Below are 20,828 nucleotides of genomic sequence, written 5' to 3'. Positions count from 1 at the left end.
CCAAAGAAGACATATGGATGGCCAAAAAACACATGAACAGATGTTCAACATCACTCATTATTAGAGAAATGCAAATCAAAACTACTGTGAGGTACCACCTTACACCAGCCAGAATGGCAATCATCAAAAAGTCTACGAACAATAAGTGCTGGAGAGGGTGTGGAGAAAAAGGAACCCTAGTACACTGTTGGTGGGATCATAAATTGGTGCAACCACTGTGGAAAACAGTATGGAGATTCCTCAGAAAACTAAAACTACCATTTGATCCAGCAATCCCACTCCTGGGCATCTGTCCAGAGAAAACCATGACTCTAAAAGACACATGTACTCCAATGTTCACTGCAGCACTATATACAATAGCCAAGACATGGAAACAACCTTTATGTCCATCCACAGAGGAGTGGATCAAGAAGATGTGGTACATATACACAACAGAGTATTACTCAGCCATTAAAATGAACGAAATACCAGCATTTTTACCAACATGGATGGACCTAGAAATTATCATGCTGAGTGAAGTCAGTCAGACAATGAGACAACAACATCAAATGCTTTCATTGACATGTGGAATCTGAAAAAAGGACACAATGAACTTCTTTGCAGAACAGATGCTGACTCACAGACTTTGAAAAACTTACTGTTTCCAGAGGACACAATTCGGGGGGTGGGGGAATGCACTGGGGTTGTGGGATGGAACTCCTATAAAACTGGATAGGGATGATCACTGTACAACTATAAATGTAATAAATTCATTGAGTAATAATAAAAAAAACATATTCCCATATCAAAAATCCCAAAGATGTTTATAGTAACTTTATACATAACTGCCAAAACTCAAAAGCAACCAAGATGTCCTCTGGTACACTAATGGATAAATAATTCACATCCAAACAGTGGAATATTATTCAGCATATTACTAAGTGGAAGAAGCCAACGTGAAAATGCTATTACATACTGTATGATTCTAACTACAGTTGACTTTAGAGCAGCACAGGTTTTAACTGTGTGGGTCTACTTATACACAGATTTTTTTCACTAAATACATAATACAGTACTACATGATCTATAGTTGGCAGAATCCGTGGATGCAGAACTTCAGATATGAAGTGCCCACCATAAAGTTATATGAAGCTATTCCACTGCACTGAGGGCTGGCACCCCTAACCCCTGAGCTGTTTAAGGGTCAACTAGATGATATTCTAGAAATGGCAAAACTATGGGGACATTAAAACAGAGCACAGCAGATTCTAAGGCAGTGAAAATACTGTGCATAATATTATAAAGATGGATATGTCATCACACATTTGACCAACCCATAGAATGTACAACACAAAGAGTGAACCCCTGGTAAACCTTGGATTGTGGGTGATGATGATGTAGCAGTAAAGGTTCATCCTCTTTTTTTTTTTTTTTTTCTTTTTAGGTCCATGCTCTAGGCATTTGGAAGATCCCAGGCTAGGGGTTGAATCGGAGCTGCAGCTGCCGGCCTATGCCACAACCACAGTAACGCCAGATCCAAGCCATGTCTGCAACTTACACTGCAGCTCACAGCAACGCCAGATCCTTAACCCATTGAGCAAGACCAGGGATCGAACCCACATCCTCATGAATACTTGTCAGGTTCTCAACCTACTGAATCATAATGGGAATTCCTGTAGGCTCATCCCTGGTTTTTAAAAAAGTACTATTCTAGTGAGCAATGTTAATAATGGGGGAGGCTAAGCATGTCGGGGAGGGGGGCAGAGGAAATATGGGAAATCTCTATATCTTCCTGTCAATTTTGTTGTAAATCTAAAACTGCTCTTAAAAAATGACTTTAAAAAATCTACCACCTAGGGAGTTCTCTGGTGGCTCAGTGGGTTAAGGTTCTCACTATTGTGACTCAGGTCACTGCTGTGGTACAGGTCCAAGCCCAGGCCCAGGAACTTCTGCATGGTGTGAGTATGGGGGGAAAAAAAATCTACTAACTAGAATTCTATACCAGCAACCCAGCAAAAATATAAATGAAAATAAACCCCTACTAAGACAGCAGACCTAGGTGATGAGCATTAATGGATACAAACATCGCACAAGATATATAGCCAGATATTTTATGCCACCAATGCAAGTACATACCACCACCAATGAAGTATTCTTGTCAAAATTTTGAACTGAATTTGATCTAATGGCTAGACTCAAATGACAGTTTATAGGAAATAAAGGGGTAAAGGAAATGTTATATAAAATTCTACATAGGCAATTAGCATGTTCCAGGATATGGGATCCTCTATAGAATAATTTGGTTTCTTTCAAAAAAAAAAAAAGTTAAGGAAAGAGTGGAGAGAATTACAAATTAAGAGACTCAAAAACCACATCAGTCAGGGAGTTTCCATTGTGGCTCAGTGGGTTAAGAACCCAACATAGTATCTGTGAGGATTGGGTTCAATCCCTGGCCTTGCTCAGGGGGTGAAGGGTCCAGCATTGCCAAAAGCTGTGGCGCAGGTCACAGATGCAGCTCAGATCCAGCATGGCTGTGGCTGTGATGAAGGCCTCAGCTGCAGCTCAGATTTGCCCCCTAGCCCCAGAACTTCCACATGCCACAGGTGCAGACATAAAAACAAACAAACAAAAAGAATCTGACTATAGTGGCTCAGGTCACTGCAGAGGTTCCAGTTCAATCTGCAGCCCAGCACAGTTGGTTAAAGGATCTGGCATTGCTGCAGCTGCAGCACAGGTTGCAAATGCAGCTTGAATTCAAGCCCTGGCCCAGGAACTTCCATATGCAGCAGGTGCAGCCATAAAATAAAATTAAAAAACAACAATAAAACTTTAAATTTCCATAGTACAAGGGGTGGGGGGATGCGATGGGGTTGTGGATGGAAATCCTATAAAATTGGATTGGGATGATCATTGTACAACTATAAATGTAATAAATTCATTCAGTAATAAAAAAATAAAATGAAATAATAAATTTCTATAGTAAAAAGTGACACACACACAAATGGCATACAAAGCATATAAGTCAGGAGATGTTGTTCTCAGGTTCTTATGCAACAAATATAAGAAATTAATAGTCAAGGAAGAATGTTATAATATCTAGGATAACCACTAAAAGAACGAGGATATTATTCCTAAGGTGATAGAAGAAAAAATATTTAATAGAATAAAAAAATATTTAAGGCTGAAAGGCAAGAAAGAGAAAGACAAAAGATAAAACAAGCAGAATAGGAAAAAAAAAAAAAGGAATTCCCATTGTGGCTTAATAGGTTAAGACCCAACTAGTATTCATGAGGTCACAGGGTCAATCCCTGGCCTCCATCAGTGGGTTAAGGAATTGGCATGGCCGCAAGCTGTGGTATAGGTTACAGATGTGGCTTGGATCCTGAGTTGCTGTGGCTGTAATGTAGGCCAGCAGCTGCAGCTCCAATTCAACCCCTAGCCTGGGAACTTCCATATGCTGCAGGGGCAGCCATAAAAAGAAGAAAAACAGAAACAAAACAAAAAATTGGCGTTCCCTGGTGGCCTAGCAGTAAAGGATCCAGTGATGTCACTGCTGTGGTACAGGTTGGATGCCTAGCCCAGCAATTTCTGCGTTCCATGAATGAGGCAAAAAAAAAAAAAAAAAAACCTAAAATAGAAGAGGTGTTGGGAAGCTGCAACACAATCAGCCAAATCTGGCCAATTGTTTGTTTTCCTAAAGGACATTTATTAGAACATATCCATGCTTATTTACCTACATGTTGGCTATGGCTGCTTTTGTACTAAAAAGAACAGAGCTGAATAGCTGTAACAGAGACCAGATAAGACATAACGCCTTATGTATATACTTTCTGGACCTTTACACAAAAAGTTTGACAACCTCTGACACAAGAGATTTGAACCCCAATACATATACTGTATGTAAAAGACCAAATGTTCCAATAAAGAACAAAGATTTTGTGAGGAGTTCCCATTGTGGCTCAGTGGTTAACGAATCCGACTAGGAACCATGAGGTTGCAGGTTCGATCCCTGGCCTTGCTCAGTGGGTTAAGGAGCCGGCACTGCAATGAGCTATGGTGTAGTTCACAGACGAGGCTCGGATCCCGAGTTGCTGTGGCTCTAGTGTAGGCCAGCAGCTACAGCTCCAATTAGACCCCTAACCTGGGAACCTCTTATATGCTGAGGGAGCAGCTCTACAAAAGACAAAAAAAAAAAAAGAACAAAGATTGTGAAAATGGCTTTAAAAATGAGAGAGAAACGTCTAAACCACAGACAGAGCTAAGAAAAAAAAATACAAGTGCAAACACTACCCAAAACCAAATTGATAACACTTTAAAAACAACAGTAAGAAAACTATGGAGTTCCTGTTGTGGTGCAGTGGGTTACAAACCCAATTAGTATCCATGTGGATGCAGGTTTGATGCCTGACCTCGCTCAGTGGGTTAAGGACCTGACATTGCCATATGCTACAGTGTAGGTTGCAAACACAGCTCAGATCCTGTGTTGCTGTGGATGTGGCATATGCTCGCAGCTGCAGCTCTTATTTGACCCCTAGCCTAGGATGCTCCCATATGTTTCGGGTGTGGTCCTAAAAAAAAAATTCAAAACACTGAAATGAAACAGAGTATGTTCTCTAACCATGACGCAATTAAGCTTGAAATCAATAGGAAAAATATACCTTTGAAAATCAACACATGTTTGGAAATAAAGAAATATACTTCTAAATAACCCAGGGAGGCAAAAGAGAAAATAAAAACCAAACTTTAAAAATATATTCAAACAGGAGTTCCCATCGTGGCACAGTGGTTAATGAATCCGATTAGGAACCATGAGGTTGTGGGTTCGATCCCTGGCCTTGCTCAGTGGGTTAAGGATCCAGCATTGCTATGAGCTGTGGTGTAGGTCACAGACGTAGCTCGGATCCCACGTTGCTGTGGCTGTGGCATAGGCTGGCAGCTACTGCTCCAATTAGACCCCTAGCCTAGGAACTTCCACATGCCGAGGGAAGAGGCCCTAGAAAAGGCAAAAAGACAAAAAAATATATATATATAAATATATATATACATATATGTATATATTTAAACAAAGTATAATAAAAATCTTATGTCTCAAAACTACAGGGGTGCAACAAAAGCAACGCTTAAGGGAAATTCATAGTTAAATGAATATATCAGAAAAGAAAAAAGGGGGAGTTCCCGCTGTGGTTCAGTGGAAATGAACCCAACTAGTATCCATGAGGATGCAGGTTCAATCCCTGATCTCACTAGGTGCAGCGGGTTAAGGATCTGGCATTGCCAGGAGCTGTGGTGTAGGTAACAGACGTGGCTTGGATCCCACATTTCTGTGCCTGTGGTGTAGGCCAGCAGCTACAGCTCGGATTCGACCCCTAGCCTGGGAAATTCCATATGCCGCAGGTGCAGCCCTAAAAAGCAAAAGAAAATAAAAAAGGTTGAAAATCATTAAGAATCCATCCCAAAAAAATTTAGAATAATAACAGCATATTGAACCCAAAATTGAAGGAAATAAACAATAGAAGTTAATGAAATAGAAAATAAGTATACAAAAAAAAAATCGATAAAGTCAATAATTGGCTCTTTGTAAAAACTATTAAACCAACAAACATCAAATGAGACTGATCACAAAAAAAAAGGAAGAAGGCAAAAATAACCAATGTCAGGAATAAAAAGTCAGACTTCAGCACAGATCCTGCGTAGACATTTTTAAAAGTTCATTAAAGGATATTAAGAATAATTCTTTGCCAATAAATTTGAAAATTCAGAAGAAATGAGAAAACTCCTTAAAATATAACTTATCAAACACACAAAAGAACTACAATACCTATAGTCCTTAATTATTAAAGAAATTAAATACATGATTTAAAAACTTCCTACAAAGACAATTTCAAACCCAGGTGGCTTTACCAGCAAATTCTATTAAACACACAAGAATTGTGTTTCTGTGTGAAACAAAAAGGAATTTTACACTTAAATTATCAGAATAAACAAGAATTGCCAGGCTTCTAGACAAAGTCAATATATAAAAATCAAGTGTGTTTACATGAACTTGCACATGTAACTGAAAAACTTCTTTTATCCTGAATATATAAAGAATTCCTTTGTTTTTAAAAAGGAGGAATAAAAATAGGCAAAAGGTGAAAAGGTATTTCACAGAAGAGAAGATATAAATGGCCAATAAACATATGACAGTATGTTCAATCATTATTTATCAGGGAAATACAAGATAAAACCACAATGAAATACTGCTACTTATCAGAATGGCTCAAATTAAAGGACAAACAAAACCAAATGTTGCTGAGGATATGGAGCACCTGGTACTCTCCAACAAGGCTGCTCCTGGCATAAACTGGTACAACCACCTTAGAAAACTCTTTGGCATTATCCACTAGAGTTGAACATACACAAACTCTAAAACCTAGCAATTCTGCAGGGTAAATAATATATATATGTGTATATGTGTACTGAGACGTGTACAAATATGGTCAAGGCAATATTATTTGTAGTTGCAAAGAAATGGAAACACTGAAATGTCCATCAACAGTAGTAGATAAATACAGTTGGTATATTTATATAATTAATATTAAATAACATTGTAAATAAATTATACTAAACACAATAAAAATGAATCTCACAACAGTGCTGAGTAATAGGAATTAGGCAAAATACACGCTATATGATTAAATTGATGTACTCAATACAAAGTTCAAAAAATAAGTACAACTTCCTCTGACAGAGGAATAAACAAATTACAGTATTACCATAAATGGAATCTACTCAACAGCAAAAGGAATGAACTGTTGATACATGCAACAACATGGAACAATCTCAAAATCATGATACTGAGTGAAAGCACCAGATAATTGAATGAAAGCATCAGACAATGGAGTATAGCCTATATGACTCCATTTACATAAAATTCTAGAAACTGCAAACTAACATGTCACAAGCAAATGAGTGGCTGCTTAAGGATGGAGAAGAGGGACACAGGAATGAATTACAAAGGAGAGATGAATATGTTCTCTTTCATACGGTGGTCATGGTTTCATGAGTGTATGCATATGTCAAAATTATCAAGCTGTACACTTTAAATATGTGCAATACATTGAATGTCAAGTATAACTTCAATAAAGCTGTGGGAAGGAAGAAAGGAAGAGAGGGAGGAAAGAAAGAATGAAGAAGGGGAGGAGAAAGGAAGGGAGCATAAAAGTGGAGAGGAGAGGATGAGGTATGAGAGAAAAAAATCTGAATGACTAATACAGGAAGTTTTAACCTTTCTGGATCCCATTTTCTTATCTATAAAACAGAACTTAGAGTTTTGACAGTTCAATGAAATAAAGTATGCAAAGTCTTTGGTGTATGGCATATGTTTATGCGCCTATTTTTTCTTCCTTTCTCATTCACTCCTTCAAGAAATATGAGTATCCAACTGTGCCAGGTTCTGTGTTAGGCAGTGGGATACAAGAGAATATAATATACTGCTCCTCTTAAAGGGGAACATATAAATAGAGAACAAAAATGAACAATTATAACATTTTACAATATTACAAAGAGATCTATGATGCTGAAAGAGATTATTATAGAGATTAGGAAAGGCATCCCTGAAGAAGTGACTACACTGCTGACTTCTAAAAGGTAAGCAGGCGTTAATTAGGTAAAGACAGGAATAAGCACGTATAAAACCTGAAATGAAGAAAGCCTGTCAATAAAACAGTCAATGTCTCTGGAGAGAAAAAAGGAGTCTGAATAGAGACAAGTCCGGTATGAGCTAAAGTTTGAAAGGCAATTTGGGGTCAGACTATGCAGGCCTGTCGTAGGAGCAATGGGAAGCCTTTGAAATGGTTTAAACAGGGAGGAGTCACTAACTGATCTGTAGTTTAGAAAACAAAAAACAAAACCTCCGATTACAGTACAGAGACTAAGTTGCAAGAGAACAAGAATGAATGGAGATAGACCAGTTAGGAGATGCTGCTGCAGTTCAGGCAACAACAATAATAGCTTGAACCAGCACAGTGAAGTCAGAAATTCATTCTATCAAAAAATCTTTACTGAAGGCCTGTTAAGGGCCAAGCTATATCCTAAGTGCAGGAAAAAGAGCAATAAGCAAAAATGACCAAAAAATTCTTGCCCTCATTGGCTCCGTATTCTAGTGGGGAGAGATAAATAAATAAATAAGCAAAATATCACTTATATCAGATGGCTGTTAAGTGCTATGAAGAAAAATGAAGTAGAGAAGGAGTGGAAGAAGTTGTTGTCTCACTGCCCACAGAATCATCAAGGGATTAGATTCTGGGCAAAGAAGGGATGACCCAGGAGCCCTGGACTTATATAGTACCCGACATCAATAGGGCTAAAAGGCATAATGACAACTGCCTTGTTGGTCTCAAGGTAGATAATTATAGTAGTGATGTAAGTGTTGAGGGAGAAGGAGGCTTAGGGGACGTGCCAGGAGATGCAGAGTTCTGGAGTCTACCCTTTTACTCTTTTCAGTGATGAAAAGTAAGCCAGTGAGGGGCAGCTTTATCCATAGTACTTAGGCCTTATGGACCCCTTTTAAATTCCAGTAGAAAGATGGCAGCCAAAGAGAACTGGTCTAACATGGAATAGTTTGTTCCCCAATTCCTATCAGTTGATTAAAAAAACTCCATGAAAGCAAAAGTATCCTTACCATATTCCAAAATCCAAACAAGTTCCTGGCACACAGCAGACACAGGATATACATTGTTGAAGGAATATATGAATGAAATATTGTGTCTAAAGGCAAAGTATCCCTATATTATCAAGGTAAAGATTTTAAATGTGTTCACACAAAAGTTACCAAGTGGGACCAGCCACAAAATAACTTTACTCAAACCAAATTACACTGATTGTTAATAGTTTTTAATTGACTTTATAAGAGGCTTAAAGAAAATTATGTTTCATAAATTTGGACAATTTAAAAACATATACTTAGGATATTTTTAAATAAAAACAAAAAAATAACAGTCACAATAATACATAATTAAAAATTTAATCTTAAAATTATTTTAGTATGCTTGTTCAGTGACATTTTGTTTAGCAACATGGTAATATTTTATCCTACAAAATTCCTCTGTTTTTCTACTGTATCACCTTGCTAGAACATTCAATGAAAAATATATAGCTAATATTTTCAAGCAGTGATTTGCAAACCAGGAGTTTATCAATGACGTTGAGAGCCACTGTTCAGCCCTCAGCGTGTTGATGACAGAGAACCACTACTTTAAAGTATAACACTCTATTACTCTAATACTTGTATGAAATGTACTTGATTGCTTTTATCCAAATTCAACCAAAATTTTCTCAATTATTTATATTCTGAAATTTCTCTTGATAATGAATTGTTAAGTGACTTAGGAAAAAATACATACCTTTCTCTTACAAAATCTGCTAGTTCTTTTGTCGATATCTGTCCATATTTCATATTATGGTAAAGGACATCAAAGCCACTATTTTTTTCCCCCTAAAATTTAAAAAGATTTTTAGTTTAACAAAAAAAGAGATCAAAATGATTTAGGAATAAATAACATACTCAAGTGAGCTGTTTTTCCTTAATTTAACTACTGTTGCTTACTGTATAACTTTAAACTTTATCAAAGGAATACTGTATGATTTGATAAAGTTTACAACATACTGCATACACATATACACACAACACACACAAGGGCATACACTATAATCACCCATAAGGATATATTAACAAAACTCATCTGGAATTTTAAGAAGTAAATGTAGCATAATTTAGAAAACATAAACATGGACCTCTTAAAATACATTACCAAATTCCACATCAATTCTTTAAAACTGCATTGAGGGATTATAATTACTTAACTCAGAATCAGTACTTTAAAAAAACTAAATCTTGGAGCTCCCTGGTGGCTCAAGAGGTCAGAGATATAGCGTTGTCACTGCTGTGGCTCAAGTTAGATTCTTGGCCTGGGACGTTCTGCATGCTGCAGGCAAAGCCAAAAAAACCTAAATCTTGACTTCTAAATCAAGACAGCATGTTACTAATTACATAAGCACTGAATAACCCAGAACACCTTATGATCCTAATTAAATCTTTCAGTATGTGAGAAAGGAGATAAAATTTTAATAGAAGAACAGTAAAACTCTTATTGGCTAGTGTGGGAAATTAACAGAACCAGACCACTTTCCCAACCCTAGAAAATCCTAATGCCATTTAATCCAATAAAAGCTAAATTAGCAAGTCATAGAAATATCAAACTTTAGAAATATTTCTTAAAATATTAGAAATACCAAAAACATTAGAAATATCAAGTTTACAAATGAAATGAAAGACTTTCATTAGTTTACTTATAAACTAAGCTTAAAATCTCTTCACAGTTAGCAGGTTTTATTTTTCTCCAGTGAAAATAATGAAGAACTGAATATATTTGTCGGAAATAGAAAGCATGCTGTAAGCAAGTATTATGCAATCTAATACTTAATTTTCCATAGTCCACCAAAAAGAGGAAACAGAAAACAGGAAGTCTGGCTATGCTGAAGCAATCCCTAATAAGCTTGAAAGCTAATACCACCAGGAGTTAAATTTGTATATACACAATAAATTAAAACATATTTGTAATGAGATAATATAAATAATACCCTTAGCATTTTGAACATCCATTTCCATTTATCAAGAATATAACACAAAGCTACAGTCTCTTTTAAATAAACACATTAATTTGGCCTCCAAAATTTTTTTTATTTTTCTTTTTTTTTTCCTTTTAGGGCCGCAGCTGCAACACAGGGAAGTTCCCAGGCTAGGGGTTAAATCAGAGCTGCAGCTGCTGGTCTACGCCACAGCCACACCGGATCTGAGCTGACCTATACTGTAGGCTTGTGGCAACACTAGAACTCTAACCCACTGAGAGAGGCCAGGGATTGAACCAGCATCCTAACGGACACTATGTCAGGGTCTTAACCCGCTGAGCCACAATGGCAACTCCAATTTTTCATGTTTAAGATAGTTTTTTTCATGCACATTTATTTCAGCCAAAAAAAATATTCTCTGAGCATTTATCAGGCCCGAATCCTCCAACAGATTCATTCCATTTTTTGGATATACTACAGAAACTACAAATAATTAAAGTATCCACCAACTCACATAAAACAATTATGAATCCTGAACAAAAATAAATCTGAAATCTAAAACCACAAAATCCAAAGTCTGGAGCGCTCTCTCAGGCCCCGAAGTTCTCCCCTGACACCTACCAGTTTCATTTGCACATAATTCTAACAAAGTCAGGTTACCTGTGTTCCCAAAGTGATCTATGCATATTCATTACACATATTCAAATTAGAAATGAGGGGTAGTGAGGGCTACTCAGACAGACACATAGACTATTAGAGGAAATAATATATATATATATTTTTTTTGGTCATGTCCACAGCATGCAGAAGTTCCGGGGCCAGGGATCTACCCTGCACCACAGTTGTAACCTGAACCACAGCAGTGACAACATTGGATCCTTAACCTGCTGAGCTACAAGGGAACTCCAAAAAAATCTCTCTTAAGGTGACAAGAAAACTTGGAAACAATCTAGTAACTGTGGCAATAAGGTCCAGACCATTTCATTTCACTGTTATAGTACTATAAACATTAAGGAATCAAGAAAAGGTTACATTACATTCAGAAATCTGGGTTATTAAAAAGTCCTTGAAAAAGTAAGCTCTTTATTTGGGAAGCTCAGATATATAAACAGCATATTACTTAAAATTCTCAGTAGAGAGAATAAGGTTTATTAATTTGTTTACCATTCAATATAACAACATTACTACAGTATCAATAATATAATATCCCTTATGAACAGTACTAGCTATTCCATTCCTCAGGTCTTCACTTGGTAAGAAAATAAAAACTCATCTTAATAAGGATATGATGCAGAAAAAGCTAGCTTCGAGAGGCACTGACAGCTAAACATAAACACCCTGCATGATTACAAATCCGTTTGTCATTTCTTCCTATATTTGAGTACTCATTAATTTACTGAGTTCTAAAAAAAATGTAGTAAATCTTACTCAAGGCACTATTTTCTTTTCTTTTTTTTTTTTTTTTTTTTTGCCTTTTCTAGGGCCACTCCCGAGGCAAAGGGAGGTTCCCAGGCTAGGGGTCTAATCGGAGCTGTAGCCACCAGTCTACACCAGAGCCACAGCAACGCAGGATCCAAGCAGCGTCTGCAACCTACACCACAGCTCACGGCAACACCAGATCCTTAACCCACTGAGCAAGGCCAGGGATCGAACCTGCAACCTCATGGTTCCTAGTCGGATTCATTAACCACTGAGCCATGACGGCAACTCCTAGGCACTATTTTCTTAAACAATTTCACAAACCTATTAACATAAATATTCACTGATCATTAACTTTTCCTTTGGCACGAACAAAGCAAATTTTTTTTTTTTTTTTTTTTTTTTGCGTTTAAGGGCTGCACCTGCGACATATGAAAGTTACCAGGCTAGGGGTCGAATCAGAGCTACAGCTGCTGGCCTATGCCACAGCCATGCCAGATCTGAGCTGAGTCTGCAACCCACACCACAGCCTACAGCAACATCAGATCCTTAACCCACTGAGCAAGGCCAGGGATGGAACCCGCAACCTGATGGTTCCAGTGGGATTCGTTTCCACTGTGCCACAACAGGAACTCCTACACAAAAATTTTAACACTTCAAATAGCTTTCTCACCACAAACACACACACACCACACTCACACAAATACACATGTATCTTTAAAAAAAAAAAAACAGGAAACTTCAGGAGTTCCTGTTGTGGCTCAGTGGGTTAAGAACCCAACCAGTATCCATGATGATGCGGGTTCAATCCCTGGCCTCACTCAGTGTGTTAAAGATCCAGCACTGACACAAGCTGTAACATAGGTCACAGATGCAGCTCAGATCCTGCATTGCTGTGGCTGTGGCACAGGCCAGCAACTTCAGCTCCAATTCGACCCCTAGCCTGAGAATTTCCATATGCCATTAAGCGCAGCCCTAAAAAACAAAAAACAAAAAAACTTCAGAAGTTCCCATCGTGGCGCAGTGGAAACAAATCTGACTGGGAACCATGAGGTTGTGGGTTCAATCTCTGCCTTTGCTCAGTGGGTTAAGGATCTGGCATTGCCGTGGCTGTGGCATACGTAGGCCGGCAGTTCTAGCTCCAATTAGACCCCCAGCCTGGGAACCTCCATATGCTGTGGATACGGCCCTCAAAAGACAAAAGACAAAAGACAAAAAAAAAAAAAAGAAAAACCTTCAAAGTCAATGTGCCTAACAAAGAACTCAGGTCTACTATCACCTTATCAAAAATTTACATTATAGCTCTTAATAAGACATGGCAGAAAAAAAAAAAAAACCTGCAGTAAATTTTTAAGTATTGATTTAAAAATCTTCCCAGAAATACATACTATTGGTGAGGAAAAAGGATGCAAAATTATTCGTAAAAGCCAAAAATAATCTAATAATGGAAACAACCTAAATGTTGCAAACTGGTGAGGTAGATCCACAGAATAGAATACAAATTAACAATAAAAGGAACACTGACACATATGACTTCACAGATTAACCTCATAAACACTTTACTAAGTGAAAGAAACCAGACACAAGATACCATATTTGTATGATTTCATTTATATGAAATGTTCAGAAGAGGCAAATCTATAGAGAGAGAAAATGGATTAGTGGCTGCCTAAAGCTGAGGGTATAAAAGAGCATTAACTGTAAATGGGCAAAAGGGACCTAATTACTGGGAGGATGAAGACTGAGGATGGCTGCACCACTCAGTAAATTTATTAAAAATTAATGAACTGTACACCTAAATTGGATAGATTTTATGACATATCAAATTTGCTTCAATAAAGTTTTTTTTAAAAAGACACAAAAAAATAAAAATAAAAAAATAAGACACAAGGTGTAAAACAGTACATGTAGAATTTCATTTGCATTGAAAAAAAATGCTGCATGTATGCATATAAAAGGAATCTGAAGGCAGATACAATAAACTATTAACAGCAAATTATTTCTGGAAAGTGGACTAATGAACATAGATTAACTTTCTAATAAATTTAATAATAAATAAGTCTTTAATAAAGAAATAATAGAATTAAAAGCTATTGAAAGAAATAATAGAATTAAAAGCTATTGTGATGAGCAGTTTTAAATGCAATTTTCTCCTAAATACACAATTATTGATATAAAATCTTGACTATTAATGGTTAGTTTTTTCTTCTCAAATTTTTATTCTTTTTTAGGTAACAATTTTATTGAGATAAAATTCACACACCATACAATTTTCTCATTTAAAGTACACAATGCAAAAAATGTTAGGATATTTACAGACTTGTGTCACCATCACCACAATCAATTTTAGAACACCAAAAGAAACCCAAACCCAAATAGCTAAATTTTAAGAGTAGGTATTTACTCATCAGTGATGAGCTGATTTTCAACTGGCTTATGCATTAATTTAATCAACACTTAAGAAAATATATACATTCACAAAAAAATCTGTACACTAATGTTTATGGCAGCATTATTCATAACAAGCAAAAGGTAGAAACAACCCAAAAGTCTATCAACTAACAAATGCATAAGCAATGTGATACACCCACGGTATATTATTAGAATATTATTCAGCCATAAAAGAAATGAAGTATTGACACATGCTGTAACACTGATGAAACCTGAAGGCATTATGCTAATATAAAGAATGCCAGTCACAAAAAAAATCGCTACATGATTCCATACTTATTCAAGTCCAGAACAGGGAAATCTACAGAAACAGAAAGTAGATTAGTGGGTTACTTAAGATGGAGTTGGGGGAGACAGGGTGTTAAAAGGTAAGAGGTTTCTTTTTGAGGTAGTAATGAAATCTTTGAGGTAACTTAAAATTTACTGTGATGATGGTTGCACATATATTAGCATTACCAAAACCAGTGAATTGTACACTTTAAACAATGAACTGTATGGTACACAAAATAAACTTCAATAAAGTCAAAAAAGTTAAGTAAATAATATATTTACCCTTTTTAATTAATAAATTCTAGTAACGAGTTTCTGCTGTGGCTCAGTGGTAACAAACTAGTATCCATGAGGACTCAGGTTCAATCCCTGGCCTCACCCAGTAGATTAAGGATCTGGTGTAGGTTGCAGATGCAGCCCGGATCCCACGTTCTGTAGCTGTGGCATAGGCTGGCAGCTGCAGCTCTGATTGGACCCCTAGCCTGGGAACTTCCATATGACATAGATGCAGCCCCAACTTATAAATAAATAAATAAATTCTAATAGGGAATTTTCAGTATCAACTACAAAAACAGCTACTAAACCAATGTTGATCCACAGACAATTACAGTGAAGGTTTACACTAAGATTGGATCTTTTCTCTGCCAATCTCAAGGCACTTTGCAAAGGGGTACCCCTGAATGTGACCTGAGGTAAATAAAATAGTTATAATTCAATATAAAAAGGTGTAAAGATATTTGTAATAATTCCTAATATGAAGTGGGGAAAAAAAAAAAACTTTCATTTCATCATCTTTTAAAGATGTGAGTCCACAGAGCTGCAGTTGTGGCTCAGCAGTAGTGAATTCAACTAGTATCCATGTGAATGCAGGTGCAATCCCTGGCCTCACTCAGTGGGTTAAGGACCCAGCATTGCTGTGAGTTGTGGTACAGGCTGCAGATGGAGCTCAGATCCCACACCGCTATGGCTGTGGCACAGGTAGGTAGCTGCATCTCTGATTCAACCCCTAGCCTAGGAACTTACATATTCTGACGGTGCGGCCCTAAAAAAAAAAAAAAAGGATCTAAGTGCAGAACCATACAGGTCCTTTAAGAGAACACAAACTTAATACCTATCATTTTCTCTATCCACTTTAACTGAAGTAAAATGACCACAATTAATAGTTTAATGTATATCAGTCCAGATTCTTTTTTGCATACTTAAGAAATGTTACTTTTTTTTTTTTTTTTTTTTTTTTTTTTGTCTCTTTGCCATTTCTAGGGCTGCTTCTGCAGCATATGGAGGTTCCCAGGCTAGGGGTCTAATTGGAGCTGTAGCCACCAGCCTACACTAGGGCCACAGCAACGAGGGATCCGAGCCTCATCTGCAACCTACACCACAGCTCACGGCAACGCTGGATCCTTAACCCACTGAGCAACGCCAGGGATTGAACCCGCAACCTCATGGTTCCTAGTCGGATTTGTTAACCACTGAGCCACGACGGGAACTCCAGAAATGTTACTTTTTAATATGAAAATGGGATCATGTTATGCACACTGTTTTACACCTAAATTATCAACTAAACTGAAATTCAGCTGAAAAGATAACCAAGTTATAAGTAAGGTCACCAAGTCACTGAAAATGTTCAGTTTTTTCTGGTCTAATATAGTCTGTGAGACATCCTTGAAATTTCAAGTTAAAAAGTTTAAGTAAGTCATCAAATTTATTTTGGCAACTCAAAAACATCTTTTTCTGGTTGATCTTATAACTTCATATTTTAAAAAATTGTAATAGCTTTAAAATATAATCAAAGTACAATTATTTCCACTTGAAAAAATGCTATGTAATTCCTATTTTAATGAAAATAGAACTGTTAACATAACTGGGTTTTTAAGAGCCACAAAAAGTAATAGTGGAAAAGAACAAAGCTATAAATCCCATAGATTTTAATTAATGCTTTGAAACTTTTCCCTCGAAAAACTTTCAAGAGTAAATTAAACACTAAAATTAAGAACCTGGACAATCTTCACTTTTGATGAGTCAAAGAAATAGAAGATAGGCAAGATTAAGAGTGAATACTGTATAATTGGGGTATTAATTAAAAGTTGATTTTCCCTAGTTTCCTTTTTAATTTAAAAAAACAAAAAAACCCTTTTTGGGGAAGGGGAAGCGAAGAATCAGGAGGTAATGTCATGTGAACAGCAATAACATGCCTAACCTTCCTCTCAACTCTAAACTGCCTCAAAAATAAACATCATAGTTCCTACCCCTCAACATTTTCCTTTTACTCTAGCTCTTATTGACATTTATTAGACAACCTTGGACAAGTCATTACAAAATATAACATTAATATGTGTTTTATATAGTCTCACTTTAACCTGCCTTCTCTGAAAAACATGATAAAACATTTAATTAATTCTGAAGTTATCTTTTGGCTTTGAGGAAAGGCCCATCTAGAGAAAAATCTTCTACACACATTTAATAGAAATTCAACTAATGTGCAACGACAGCCCTCGGAGCCATTTATGTCTTGAAAACTGCTAGGAAGAATAAAATACATGCATGTAATTTCTCTATAGGTAAAGAAGACATTCAAGCATAAGTTATAGTCTCTTCGATCAACATTCTCTTTATGCATTGAAATTTTCACACAAGTTCACTAAAACTATTTTGCAGAGTTCTTTGCAAGATATTGCACAGGCAGAAAACAGTCATTAAGATGTAGAATGATGAGTTCCCTTTGTGGCCTAACAGGTTAAGGACCCAACATTGCCTTTTTTTTTTTTTTTTTTTTTTTTTGCTTTTTAGGTCTGCACTAGCAGCAGGTGGAGGTTCTCAGGCTAGGGGTAGAAACAGAGCTACAGCTGCAGGCCGACACCACAGCCACGGCAAAGGGGGATCAGAGCCACATCTGCGACCTACACACAGCTCAAGGCAATGCCAGATTCTTAACCCACCGAGCAAGGCCAGGGATCAAACCTGCAACCTCATGGTTCCTAGTCGGATTGATTTCCACTGCACCACGACGGGAACTCCTCCAACACTGTCTCTATGAGGATTCAGTTTAATCCCTGGCCTTGCTCAGTGGGTTGAGGATCCCGCACTACTGCAAGCTGCAGCGTAGGACTCAGATGCGGCTCTGATCCAGTGTTGCCATGGCTGTGGCATCGGCCATAGCTGCAGTCCGATTTGATCCCTAGCCTGGGAACTTCCATATGCAGCAGGTATAGCCATTAAAAGATTATTTTTTTAAGTGTAGAATGAGTACTACTCTGCAGTCAGAACTACTTGGTATAGGCACAAAAATTACTTAAACACATTTGTTGACTGACTGAAGGAAATAAATCTTATTACTTTAAAAAAATTTTCTCACCTCTCAAATAACCTCCCTAATCTTTTAAATTATAATTCAGCTCTTTCATTTAATTAAATCCTTCAATCCATCTAAAAAGATACTACATGGATATACAACAAAAGTGGCAGAAGCAAATAGTTTTGAGCTAATTTTTTATTGTTTTATTTTTTAAATTTTCTGTAGTACTCTGTAAATAAATGTAACTTTCATTACTTTCACAATGAAAAATAAAACAATTTCACCTTTCTCAAAAGCTTTTCAATCTATACTTAGAAAGACAGCAAGGCTACCTTCTTAATCTGGCATTTTGTTCACATTAATACTTATAATTCATAAATCAAAAAATCAAAAACAAAAAGTAACCTAAATGTCCAAAAGAGAAATGCTAAAAAAAAGTACATCCTATCCATTTCATGAAAACCCACAGAGTCACCGAAAGTATTTTAAAAATACACTTAATCAAATGAGGAAAAGGCCTGGTGTTAATTAACATCACTTGAAAACACCAAAATACAGAACTGTATAGTAGAACCTGTTTTGAATTTAATATTTCCAAAGAAAATCTTAGAGGACAGAGGGAAAGGCTACAGGTAATTTCTATTTTCTTCTGTTTTAACAGTAATAAGGGTTATGATTAAAAAGACATCTCCACCAGCTATTGTTTCCACCAACCAAAAAATAACACTTCTTAGTTAAGTCCCAGCACCACCAATTTGCTTTCCATACATTGTACCTTCCTATCTTTTCCCTAAAAACAAACATGCTTGTCATATCTTCCATAACTTTTACTGCTGCAATTCCATCAAGGAGCATATGCGTGATGGAACTGAAGGAACTCTGTTCCTCGATTTCATCACACAGTTCCCTATTCACTTCCCAATGTATTTCTCTCTGCCTCTGGCCATTCCAGCAACACTCTCTTGCCTCTTTACCAACAGATACACAGTTGACCCTTGAACAACATGCATTTGAACTGTGCAGGTCCACTTACATGTGAATTTTTTTCAATAGTAAATACTACAGTACTACACAACCAGGAGTTGGTTGGATCTGTAGATATGGAATAGGGGTTACGGAGGAATCATGGATAGGAAGGGCCCACTATACTAACTATGAATTACATTCTGATTTTCAACTGCACAGGGGTTAGTACCTAACCCCCACATTGTTCAAGGTTCAACTGTAATTATAAGCTTCCATTACTGCTGTGTTTTTGTTTTGTTTTTTTTTTTGCTGTGCTAGTTTTGTTTCTCCTCACATCTAACCAATTTTTGCTTATCTCTGTGGACGAGATTTCTAATAAAATTCTTCCAATTTGAATATCATTCTACCACACTAGACAAATTGAAAGCCAAGCTCCTATTCCCTTCCCTCTGTAAGTTTCCATGTCACTATATTTCTATATAGATTTCTTAGGGTACCTCTGTTAACTGCTCTAGAATTATGAAATCAGGATGGATAATCTCAAGAGATATCCCATGACTCAAAAAGTTACTTACAACCCCCCTCCAAAACCTACTTCCAAAGGGCTTACAAAAGTGCAGGATGACACAAAGCATACTGTTCTTCTGTACCTTCGCCTAAATAACTTAAGTAGTTCTAAAAAGACTGGAACATTTAGGATTTAATCTGTAGGGCTAGAAAAGAATCCAGACAGCAAATTTTTATCACTCCATAACAATGTTCTAAAATTCTTTCCCTGGAGTTCCCGAAAGGGCGCAGCAGAAACGAATCCGACTAAGACCCATGACGTTAGGGGTTCGATCCCTGGCCCTGCTCAGTGAGTTAAGGATCCGGCAGTGTCATGAGCTGTGGTGTAGGTCGCAGACATGGCTTGGATCCTGTGTTGCTGTGGCCCTGATGTAGGCCTGCGGCTACAGATCCAATTAGACCCCTAGCCTGGGAACTTCCATATGCCAAGGGAGCGGCCCTAGAAAAGGCAAAAAAACAAAAAATAAAAAAATTTTAAAAATAAATAAATAAAATAAAATAAAATAAAATTCTTTCCCTGGAGTTCCCAAAGTGGTGCAGCAGAAACGAATCAGACCCATGAAGTTGGGGTTCGATCCCTGGCCTTGCTCAGTGGCTTAAGGACCTCACATTGCTGTGAGCTGTGGTGTAGGCCGAAGATGCTGCTTGGATCCCAAGTTGCTGTGGCGTGGGCTGGCAGGTGTAGCTCCGATTTGACCCATAGCCTGGGAACCTCCATATGCCATGGGTGCGACCCTAAAAGGACAAAAAGACAAAAAATAAATAAATAAATAAAATCCTTTACCTAAATTGAACTTATGGAGACTTAGTATCAATGTATTGATTTCAATGATAAAGGTGAAAATAAAAAACAAACCACTCCTCCACCCCCCTCAAAAAAGAGACTCTAAAGGCCTCACAATAAAATTAAGTTCCATCTAAAACACTATAATTTTATAATGTCTACCTGCAAAATCTACTTGAACTAAGTTACACAAAACTATAGTTTGGGAGTTCCCATCATGGCTCAGTGGTTAACGAATCCGACTAGGAACCATGAGGTTGCAGGTTCCATCCCTGGCTTCATTCAGTGGGTTAAGGATCTGGCATTATCATGAGCTGTGGTGTAGGTCACAGACATGGCTTGGATCCTTCGTTGCTGTGGTGTAGGCCGGCAGCTGTAGCTCCTATTTGACCCTTAGCCTGGGAATCTCCATATGCTGCAGGTGCGGCCCTAAAAAGTGCTTGCTCGCGAGTGCACGCACGGGGAGGGGGTGGGGGGTTCAAATCTGTAGTT

At 37.2% G+C, this 20,828-nt stretch overlaps 1 protein-coding gene across 6 annotated transcripts in view; it reads right to left on the bottom strand.

Moving 5' to 3' along the window:
* FCHO2 (FCH and mu domain containing endocytic adaptor 2) overlaps positions 1–20,828 on the bottom strand; it is a 138,321-nt gene that overhangs the window by 112,279 nt on the left and 5,214 nt on the right. For 5 of the 6 annotated variants that reach the window (XM_085013798.1, XM_021084438.2, XM_085013799.1 and 2 more), the window contains exon 2: positions 9,363–9,454. The exons of the other annotated variant lie outside the window; for it this stretch is intronic. Coding sequence is in view for 3 of the 5 variants with exons in the window: in XM_021084438.2 (XP_020940097.1) it covers positions 9,363–9,454 (92 nt within the window). In the remaining 2 variants the exon portion in view is untranslated. The remainder of the gene's footprint in view (positions 1–9,362; positions 9,455–20,828) is intronic. 6 annotated transcript variants of the gene reach the window in all.

Source organism: Sus scrofa, chromosome 2 (genome assembly GCF_054392235.1).
Source record: "Sus scrofa isolate SSC_HxYL_T2T_F1_AM1 chromosome 2, Sscrofa_HxYL_maternal_Yorkshire_Landrace_v2.0, whole genome shotgun sequence".
Lineage (NCBI taxonomy): Eukaryota > Metazoa > Chordata > Mammalia > Artiodactyla > Suidae > Sus > Sus scrofa.
The sequence above is the reverse complement of the archived record's forward strand: the minus strand, read 5'-3'. Positions and strand labels throughout refer to the sequence as shown.